General features: G+C 48.5%; 1 protein-coding gene across 1 annotated transcript in view; it reads left to right on the forward strand.

The window, feature by feature from the left end:
* The window catches only part of Tcf7l1 (transcription factor 7 like 1), a 47,260-nt gene that overhangs the window by 14,968 nt on the left and 20,922 nt on the right, over positions 1–11,370 (forward strand). Inside the window, exon 2 of the mRNA XM_010635243.2 lies at positions 8,061–8,144. Coding sequence (XP_010633545.1) covers positions 8,061–8,144 — 84 coding nt within the window. The remainder of the gene's footprint in view (positions 1–8,060; positions 8,145–11,370) is intronic.

The raw sequence follows: 11,370 nt of genomic DNA on the forward strand, positions 1-11,370 counted from the left end.
CCCTTGATGACCACCTCTGTCTTTGCAGAGTGGGTCCAAAGATTTGCACAGTCAGGAAGTCTGAGAGTGCGGTGGGGGGGCTTATGGGGGTTCAGGGGCCGGCGCGGCTACCTTCCCGGCACTTGAGCGATGGCTGCTGGGTCGGGAGCAGGCATGGTTCTGCTTCCCGCAGTGGATCGGGGCCCAGCCTACCTCCTGGCGCTTGAGCGATGGCTGCTGGGTCCGGAGCAGGCGTGGTTCTCCTTCCCGCGGTGGATCAGGCCCGGCCTACCTCCCGGCGCTTGAGCGATGGCGGCTCGGAACAAACTCTTAATTAGCTCTCCTTTGCCCCTCGTTGAAGTGCAGATCATAGGCCCAGTGAACAAAAGTAACTGAAGTAACTGAATTCAACGCATTTCTTTTTCTTTCTTTCTTTCTTTCTTTCTTTGTTTTATTTACGATGGGCTTTGCTGTGTTTGTTTTTTTTTTATCATTGTTGGGATCTTGTACCTCTACATGACAAGTCTTGATTCTCATTTTTTCCCCTTACCTCTGCCCTCCCTTCACCCCCTCCTCCCCTCCCCATCTACAAACACTTTATTTTCATCTTTTCATTCTCTCACATTTTTTTTCTTTTCCCTTATTACCCTTCCCCTACCCATCCCACCTTTCCTACACCTTTAGCTCCTTTCTTCCCATTTCTAAATGTCAGTAATCTTATTAGGATCTTATGCATTGTTGCAGATTATTCTCACCAGGGAAACTATTCGTATTTACACATGTGGGACTTATTTATTTCACTTAGGAGTATATCTTCAATATGTATCCATTTTCCTATGAATGAATCTATTTTCTCATTCTTTATGGCTGAGTAATATTCCATTTTATTGAAAAACCACATCTTCTTTATCCAGTTTCCAACAGATGGGCAAATGGGCTGTTTCCAAGATTTAGCTATTGGGCTTTGCTGTGTTGCCAGGATTGGGCTTGAGCTCTTGGGCTCAAGCAGCCCTCCCACTTCAGCCTTCCAAGAAGCCAGAAGGTTGAACTCAGCTTTACTTAACTTTTTAAGGACTCACTATGTGCCCAGCAGTCTGCTTGTTCCCCCCAGTGTGATTACCATACTTGAGGTACCAAGTGTGATCACAAACACAGTGAGTGTTTAGCACTTTAAAAATTATTACAGTAGGGCCAGAGATTTAGCTCAGTGGTTCCACCACCTGCTTGAAAGTACAAGGGCCCAAGTTTGACCCCCAGTACCCCCCCAAATAATAAATAAATATATATATTACAGTAAAAGACACATCACCATTAATCCCTCTCCGGGTGCTCCCCCACCTGTCCTTTAACACACTTTTCCCATCATTCTTGCCACTTTCTGAAGCAATCCTGGAGGTCTTCTTTCATGAGCGTCTTTAGTTGTGCTATTCTGGCTGCCTGGATGTCATGAATTGATTTAAACACCTTTATCTTTCTTGGTCTTTTGATTTTGGAGAAGAGCCAGGAGTCACCTTGTGTGAGATCAGGTGAATAAGATGGGTGAGGCCACATCTTAATGTTTTAAAAGCCTGCCTTCACTTTGAATGGCACCTGGCAACAGCATTCCCGTATATTTATCACACTTTGTAAAGACCACCAAAGAAGACTTCCCAGAACAGCTTCAGAAGGTGGCAAGAATCAGGTCGGACGTCATGGTGCACTCCTGTAATCCCAGCACTCAGGAGACTGAGGGAGGGGGATCACCAAGAGCTCCAGGGCAGTCGGCTACATAGAGAGACTGTCTCAAAAGAAAAAAAGTCACACAAATGATGGGATAAGTGTCTTCAGAGTGAGGAGGAGTATTTTGAAGAGGATTAACAGCACTGTGTCTTTTACTGTTGTGTTAAAAAAAAAAACTGGGGTGGGGATTTAGCTCAGTAGCACCATGCCTGCCTCAAAAGTGTCATGTCCTGAGTTCAATTCCTGGCACCATCACACACACACACACACACACACACACACACACACACACACACACCTTTTTCTTTGGAAGACAGGGTCTCAATGTATAGTTCAGGCTGGCCTCAACTCACTACACTCTTCCTGCCTCGGGTTCCCATGCTGGGCTCAGTTTTTTAAAAATTTAAATGCACAGTTATTGTTTGATTAGCCCTTGTATATCATCGCCCTGCTAGGTCATGGCTGCTGTTGTTCCCATTTCACAGGTGAGAAGTCAGAGGTTCTGAAAGATGAGGTCCTTCCTCTGGTACACAGCTTGTAAGTGGGGTTCAACCAGGGCTTCCTGACTCCAGATTTGCACCATATACCTCAGCACAGTCTTGGTTTTAGGCAAACAGCTGGATTTGACTTTTTCCTCCTTAGGAGGCCTCCTGGTCCAAGCCCTGCCTTTAGAATGATGAAGTAAAAAACTCCCATTTTAAAGGTGAGATGGTTGAAGCCAGAGAGGTTAAAATGGGCCTGGGCCCCTGGCCTCTGGCCTCCTTGGTTCTGCCTTCTATCTCTAAAAACTCAGCCTCTAGGGACAGAACTTGACCAAGTTCTCATTTTGAGGTTGGTACCTCCTAGATGCTAGTATCTTTTTTTCTTAGTGTATGTTTGTGTTACTTAAAAACTACATTCATCTTCGGGAATTGTATGTATATATATTGCATCTTAATCGTCTTTATTTCCTCCTCCCCTCCCCCACACCTCTGCATTCCAGATCCCAAGCCTTTGGCCAAGTCTGGTAGGCAGGATGGCCAGCCTCTCTGGAAAGGGCAGGGAAAAGGAAAGAAAGTATTTGGGAAAACAAAGATTGTGTTTAGGCTTTAGTACCATCCACAACAAATACATACAAATGCTTATAACTACTCATTTTCTAAACAAAAATAAGGAATAAGTGTAAACATGATCCTCAGTCTTCTGCTCCTGGATCTCGTGCCCATCCTTAAGGGGAACTACAGTATATATCTTTTCTTCTTTGAAGACAGTCTTGCTAAATGGCAAGGGCTGGCCTCAAACTTGACATCTTCCTCCCTCGGTGTAGAATGACAGATGTACACCACCACACCTTGCTCTTCCTTACCTGTCCATTTACTTTTCTTCAGTAGCATCTGCAAACTAAGCTTTTCTCCTCCCTGGGGAAAATTCACTGTCTCCCTGCTGTGAGTTCCTTGTTCAGGGGAGGTATATTTTGAAACCTAGAACAGTTTATGACCACTTCTGCAAAAGGTGAAGGATCACAACCAGGAACTGGGGGGGTCAGGCTGCACGAGAGGCTATCAGCAGCCTCCAGAGTCCCAGCACAGCTAAGGCACTGGATTATCACAAGTGGTCCCTCACAGGGTGAGGGCTGGCTGTCTCCTAGGTACAGTCTACACCTGTACTGGATACAGCAGCACGTTCCACCCTGTATGTTACAGGTGCAGAAACTCATGCTTCGCTCTTGATCAGTACAAGGTAGGACATGGTTGTAGCACATCCTGGCTGCTGTCTTCTGAGTTAGGTCTCGGTGGTGGGTGTGACCCTTGAGCTTACAGTCCAGAGGGCAAAGTGTGCAAGCCCCAACAATGCCACCCGTGGAAGACCACGCACAGCTTGGGTGCAAGTGACAGGTGCCAGGGAAGTGGGATCAGAGTTTCCCACGAGTATAGGGATGGGGACAGCAGGGTGTATGGCTCAGAGTCCAGCAGAAATGTGAGTGCAGCTGGCATGGAGGTGGGGGCAGCGAGGTGGATGCCTAAGGTTGGGATCCAATCACTGGGCTTTCATCTCAAGTGGGAAGTTTTTAAGCAAAGAGGAGATGTGATTGGTTGGTATTTAGAGGCCAACCTGGTAGGAATTTGGAAAAACCATTGCAGTAGTCTAATGAGAATGTTGACAGAATATTGCCCCAATATTAACAGAATAAAGACTAAGGAGAGAGTGATTGTTCCTTCAGTTTTCATTTGTAATACAATTCTTTCTTTGAAACACTATCTCATTATGTAATTTAGGCTAACCTTGAACTCTCTACCATCCTCCTGCCTTAACGTCCTGAGGGCTGGGATTACAAGTGTGTGCCTCCATGCCTGGCATGTAATACAATTCTTTATGTTAAAAATTGCTCTTAAAAGGAGATTGCCTAGTGAGTCTGCAAGTGCCTGCCTTTGATCCTCAATCCTGCAAAAAAAAAAAAGGAAGAGAACAATGTCGTTGTCAGTGGGGTGGAAAGCATCTGTTGCCTGGGGTAGTAGTGAGTCTGCAAGTGCCTGCCTTTGATCCTCAATCCTGCAAAAAAAAAAAGGAAGAGAACAATGTCGTTGTCAGTGGGGTGGAAAGCATCTGTTGCCTGGGGTGTGGAGTTTGGAACCTTCTTCTGGTGACCCGCATACCCCATGCGTCCTTATAGGGAATCGCCCCTTATCTATTCAAGGGGGCTGTAGCTTTTGGTTGCTGAAGCTGCTGTGGGGACCAGAGGCAGAAAGGACTGGCCGCCTGAACAGGTGACAGATGTGCACCATCTACTGCTGAAGTGCAACAACAGGAGCAGTCAGAAGGCTGGAGAAAGGGCTCTTCTCCACGCCCACCCCTGCTCAAGGAAAACGGACGGGCTTCTAAGGGCTGGAGCATTCTCACCTGACAAATTTGGGAGATGACTTGTTTTCCTTGCTTCCCACTGTAGTGTGCCTTGTTTAGGATCCTGAAACATGAAGCTTTGGCTTCTCTTGTGCCAGGGCCCAGCTTAAAGGGATTTGGGGAGAGAGTACAAATGGAGAGAATATAGGCTCCCCCCCACCCCACCCTAGTCCTGTTGCGCCCTACCCACACGGAGCAAGCCGGGGATCCTCCCTACCTTCTGGGAATCAGAGGGTTAATAATCTCCCTAGCTCATTGGCAGTTCTGCCTCTGTCCAAGGCATGCTGGGATTTCCTCCCAGCTGTTTTACATCATGAAGATTTGTGTGTTGGGGACATTCCAGGGCACAGCTGCAATTAATCTGCTCGGTCTCCAAGCCGGCAGAGTAAGGACTGTGAAGGACAAATCTCCGCCTCCGTGCAGGAAAGTGGGCTTTAGCTCTCTAGGGAGAGCATCCTTCAGAGGGACCCTGTGTGGAGCGGAAGCAGCCCACCTGGCCAAGCGCTCGCTCAGCCCAAGGAGGGCTCCAGGGAAGGTTCCGAGAGCAAAAAGGGACCCAGAGCATTAAGGAAAGGAGGAGCAGGGCCCCTCTAACAAACACAGCCAAAATAACACTGATACCAACACTTAGTGTAGTATTCCATAATAAAAAGCAAGAAACAAAAACAAACAACCATGGTCATACAGGGTTTACCTTGAGAAGGCAGAAGTGCTCTAGTGTAAAAAATCTGTTACTATACATATCATCTTGTGGATGTCAAATAAGAGAAACCACAGGACCATTTTGGTGAATTCCAGTGAAAATAGGAATAGAATCATCCTCCCTTAACAACATGAAGATATGATCTAAACCTTAGCCTCACCCTACTTAACTTCGAACTACATTAGCTGAACCCTAGCCCCCAAAAAACAGTTCCCCAATTTCAGTGAAGTTGGAAATGCACATCTGTCCTGTCTCAGAGTCAGAAACATAGTTGCATGTGAAAGATATGTAAGTCAAGGTGGTGCTCAACAACTGGACTTGCTTGGCCTTTCATTTCTTCTCCTGAGTATCGAAAGAGTCCTTAGCTCACAGACATCCCTGAGAAGTGGTAGCTCCTGCTATTGCTTCGCCCATTACAGTTGCACTGATGTTATGGAGCCCACAGTTTACCATCCTGTGGGCACTCCAGGAGGGAGGCAGCAGATCAGGCTGTGGACTTCTGTTCAAATATGTGCTCAACTCCTGCTGTGATGGGGTGAGGAGCTTAGCCTTGAGTGAATGGAGCCCAGCCAGGGTTTGGAGAAACCCGTAGTTGTAATTTGCCTGAGTGCCTTTATCTGCAAAGGCTAAATTCAGCCACGTGTCACTTAATCCCCAAGGGCATCCTCTCCCCACTTGCAGCCCCAGTGTGAGCTTGGGGCTAGCCTCACCGAAGAATCCCCACAAAAAGAGCTTTTATTTCTACTGGTTGTTGGATTGGGCCTGACCTAGGAATCAGCACTGCCCAGCTTCCTCCAAATTCCTGGTGCTGACCTGGGAAATTACAGGGGGTGTTGCTGGCTCCTATCACCCTATTCATGGTCCTGGGAAACTCAACTGTCCCCTTTCCTAGCTGGCATAATGGCATATGCCTGTCATCTTAGCTACTGGACAGGCAGGGAACAAGACCCTGGGGGAGCTGAAGGGTTTTAAAGACTCTTCGGATATGTTTCATGTTGGGGGATGGACTTGAGACATTTTCCTTTAGCACTTGGTATTTGTTATTATTGTGGTAACATTTATAAAACAAACATGTTCAAGTTGTTGCTTGGTACTCAAGTAGAAGCTCTGACTACCTCAAGCATCTGAATAGGAGAACATTGGTGTCTGTGTGAACATCTGCTTCTGGGATGGCCAGATAGAAAAGAAGAGAAACTCATGAGAGTGAGGGAAGTGTCGGGGGGCTGAGATGGTTTGTGAAGATGGTGCTCTACGAGCTTCGTGATTGCCGGGCAGTGAAGAGACCCAGGCTCTGGCTGTGAGCGCTCATGCAAAAGCCTGCGAGCCTATTTTACATCTGTTGGCTCATCTGAAAACTGGGGCTCACATCCCTCAAACTTAGACTAGCAGGGCTGTTTGTGAAGATTAAACTGGGTTCTGTGCGTTAAAATGATCTGAAAATTATTACTAATGTGGCACAAATGCTGTTCACTTTTAACTAAAGCTCCGCCGCTTTTCAACTTGCTAATGTTGAAATCCTCTTTAGTTTATCTGGGAAGTGTAGGCTCTAGGAAAGGAAGAAGTGGCTCTGGTGAGACAGGAGGAAGAAGAGAGGCTCGGCAGGCAACAGGGACAGGAGCTATGTGTCCGTGTAACTCAAGGCCAACTGATGGGACTTTTGTCCTGCTGTTGAGTGAGCAGAGCAAGTGGTGACTCAGAGACCCCTTTCTGTCCTCTGTGAAACTCCCTGGAGCCACCTCTTCCGCGAGAGCTCTATCTCCTCAGAGAGGCCACTTCATGGGTCTTCTGCCCACCACACCCTGCTGGCACTGACGTTGTGACAACATGCATGCTTTTTGCTCCTGGCAAAGATTACCGGTTTGTGTATGAATGTAATAGCTGCCGTTTATCAGATGTCTCCCACCAGTGAGGCACTGTGCTCATTATCTGACACAGTCCCTGTTGCTTAACAACCTGCGAAGTTATCATAATGGTTTTGTCTTACAATGACAAAACTGAGACTCTGGGTTGTCGGTCACTTGCCTGGAGTCACACGGCCCATGTTGGCTTAGTGAGAATCTGAACCCATGGTCCTGGGCCTAGAGACTCAGTGGGCTTCTCCCAGGACCTCTGCCTGTGCTCCATTCTCTCCTCAAGGACCCTCTTAGCAAGGCATGCCAAGTGGAGGAGAGGTTTCTCACTGAAAGTGTGTATGTGTGTGTGTGTGTGTGTGTGCACGCGTGTGTGCATGGGAGTAGCTTGGTATTTGGGTTTTTCACAGTGACCCATGGGAATGGGTGGGTACTGAGTCATCTTCTCAAGACTGAGAATCACTGTGATACAGACCAGCAAGCTTGGGCACAGAGAATTACCCACCACTCTGAGTGTCAGTGGATGGTTTTTGTCTGTTCATTCACCTCTGCTCTGCACAGTCTGTTTCTCAAGGAGCACCGTGCATGACACAGTGAGAAATGGAGACCAGCCAGGCAGAATCATAATCTGGGAGGCTCTTGTCCCTGAGGATTGGTCAATAGGGTCTTGGAAGAATTTGGGGTTTGTGGGATGTTTTAGTTCCCTCTCCCTCTTCTGGTTTCCTGAGTTGGCATCTGTGTCCCCCCGAGGTGACAGAGGCTGCAGTGGTGGTAGGGTGACTGTTGGTGTATGCTGTGGGAATCTGACCCTCTCTGTACGGGGCATGGGCTAGAGTGGTCTCCCCGCCTCCCTGGTGACCGAGCACTGGGCTCTTCCTCTGCTTGCTTTGGGCACTTGAAAGGCCTCATCTCACCATCTGTCCTCTTTGCAGTACCTGCAGATGAAATGGCCTCTCCTCGATGTCCCCTCCAGTGCCACAGTGAAGGACACGAGGTCACCATCTCCAGCACACTTGGTAAGTCTGTTTCACCATAAAGGGGATAGTGTGTCTAGCCTTGTCCTTTGCCCTGTCTCCAGTGTAAGTAGTCTGAGGCTGCGTGCGTGTGTGTGTGTGTGTGTGTGTGTGTGTGTGTGTGTGTGTGTTTTGAACTTAGGACCTTTACACTGAGCTACATCCCTATCCTTTTTATTCTGTATTTTGAGACAGGGTCTCTGTAAATCACTGAGTTGCCCAGACTGGCCTCAAACTTTCTATCCTCCTGCCTTAGCCTCCTAGAGTGTTGCGATTAGAGGCATGCACGGTCCCACCTGGCTGAGGTTGTGTCTTGTATGCTCCCTCTCACTCTTTCCCCTCAACACACAGGCACACACTACCTCAACTCCTTCACTGGAAACCCCTGCTCAGGTGCTCTCCATGGGCATCTGGTTCTGTCCAGCCGCTGCACATGGGCAGGGTCCTTTCTGTCCTGGGAGCTCATTCAGCACGGCCTCTTTTCTGTTCCTTGTAGCTGCAAAGCAGCAGTCACTGGGGCTCTGCAGGACCAGCTGCTACAGGAAAGAACCCTTTAAACTATGTGGGAACAAAAGCCTGTGGCAACAGTGGGCTGCACAGCAAGGTCCGGAGGCCCTGGAAGCCAGGTGCAGTGTGGTCCTAGTAGGTCATGCCAAGGACTGAACTCAGAGCAGACAGGAGATGTTGCTGGACCCTGACCCTCATATCCTACCTTCGTGGACTTTGGGAGCTTGGGTCAGTGCCTGCCTCTGGACCTACTCATCCCACAAGTTAATGGTGTTTGTCCCTTGTCCAGTGAGACAGAGTCACTGCAGACCCAGTTAGAGCACCTGCCTGTGCCATTGTGCTACGAGGGGAGAGAGGGCTCTTGTGCTAAGTGTAAGGTACTGGAATTCATGACTTGGCTAACAGTGCGGAAAAGTGGAACACATTATGCGATGAACCTCCACGTTCCCTGCCCACACCCTGCCCCTCCCACAACATTGTGGTTTAAAGTAAACCCCAGATGTATTATTTCCTCTCAGAGGACATTTCAGGATATACTGATAATCCTTGCTCATTAAGAGCTTAGAGTCTAACGGAGGAGTGGGAAGATACACATAGAATAGAGTGTGGCACAGTGAGCTCGTGTGACTTCCAGTAACCATGGTTCAGCTTATAGCAGCAGCCCCTTGGTGGCTGACAAGGCTGTGTCGTGTGTAGCTCTCTGATGATTGCCACAGCCACCTTCCAGGAAGGCAGGTGAAGACGTCTGAGTAGGAAACAGGGAGTGGCCCGCCCAGCTGTCCAGGGCAAGCTGCCCCAGACGTGCACACCCTGGAGGTGGGTTCTGTGGCCGGCCAACCAGGGCATGAGGAGCACACTGAACAGTGGCCCTAGGAACAGGCCAGGGGGTCGCTTTTGTACCTGCGGTCCGTGGGATGGCAAACATGAGGTACAGGTGCCCGGTAGTGGTCTGAGTCAGCCCTGTGGAAGATATCAAACCTCTTCCATCCCACCTCAAGCCTGGGTTATCCCCTCCCAGCCCAGTATTCTCTGTCTCTGATCTCTGCCCTGTAGCAGTCCCGCCTGCTGTTCTCCCTTCTGTCCACTTTCATCTCTCTGTTTTTTCTCTTCTCTAGCCCTTTTTTTTCATTTTTATAAAAAAAAGATTTATTAGGACATTATGGTACAATACATAAAACCCTAAAGTACTGCACAAGACATCCCAGTGTACAATTACATAGCTTCCCCACAAAACCTCATCACCAACAGCTATTTAAATCCTGGAATATGAGTGCTCTATTCTTCATACAACACACACTTCAGCTTACTGTAGATTTTTTATGAATGCATCTCTGCCTCTCCTGGAAGGAGGGAGATTTCATCACAAAACCCACAAATAGAGTCTTGTGCTCATCAGGCAGTCTCATACCTGCTTGACTACCACAGAGCCAGAGCAGCCCCACACACAGAGAAGTCCAGGAAAGGCCCTGCTCCCAGACAAACCCTGACAGCCTGCCATGCTGAGAACTGCTCCAAGATGGGGAAGAGGCTAAAAGAAATTGACCCTAAACTCTTCACCAGGAGTATCCAGGGTGGCCTTGGCTCTCCCTGCTGGAGGCCTGCAGACCCTTTGGCTCTTTTTTCTGGCAGATCCTCCTGCAGGCTGCTCCTGGGCTGGACAAGTCACTGCCCTGAGAGCTCACAGAGCCTCTCCCCACTACCTCCTTCTGTGTCCAGTAGTTCCCAAACAAGGAAAGCATTAGCTTCCTCTTTGGGGCAAGGGGTTCTTTGATGGCACAGAGTTCAAATTGCCTAAATAGCCTACTCTTTCTGCTTTGTGGTGGGTCTCTGAATCTTGAGTCCAAGCTCCAAATTCTCCACACACTGGTTCCCGGGCCATCTGCTCCATTCCACAGATGTCCTGTTCTGGGCTTTCTTCTTCTTCTGTTTTCTCAAGACTGCACCACCTTCACTGCCTACAGGGTGTACTCCCAGAGGCGACATCAGTGTGCTTGAGTTGTTCTGAGCAGAGACACAGGAAGGACTGAGGGCTCTAGGCACTGGGCCGGCATGCCAGGATTTGAAGCGTTCGGACACTAGTGGGGCCCATGGCTGCTGGCATCTCCAGAAGAGGAGGTCTAGAGGCACCGTGCGCCTCAGTGGCTGCTGACGCTTACAGACAGCTTTTTTTTTGGAGGGGGGTACCGAGGATCAAACTCAGGACCTTGCACTTGCGAGGCAGGTGGCGACACTACTGAGCTAAATCCCCAGACCTGTAGCACTTTTAGAGGACATGATTCCCCTTAAAAATCGACTCATGTACTGTGAATTTCCCTTCCTTCATATTGTATTGAGTGTTCCTTCTTTGAAAAGTCAAAGAAAAGCCCTATGTCCAGCCCTCCTTTGTGAATGTTATCCTACTTCCCTTCTCACGACTCCCACTCTATTCCTCACGTCTCCATGGCTACACCGTTTTCTCTGCCAATCCAGGGCAGCCTGGCTCCATCTACTAGTGACATCTAATTACCAAACCCAGGCATTTTCTTGCTTTCTCAACACGGTGAGCCAGGTGTGCTGGTGAACACCTGTAATCTCAGCAATCGAGAGGCTGAGGCAGGAGGAGTGCCCTGAGTTTGAGGCCAGCTTGCATTACATAGTAAGTTCAAAGCCAGCTTGGACTACACAAGGAGACCCTGTCTCAAAAAAAAAAAAAAAAAAAAAAAAAAAAAAACTGGCGGAGAAT

Source organism: Fukomys damarensis, unplaced genomic scaffold (genome assembly GCF_012274545.1).
Source record: "Fukomys damarensis isolate Sample0158 unplaced genomic scaffold, DMR_v1.0_HiC HiC_scaffold_2, whole genome shotgun sequence".
NCBI lineage: Eukaryota > Metazoa > Chordata > Mammalia > Rodentia > Bathyergidae > Fukomys > Fukomys damarensis.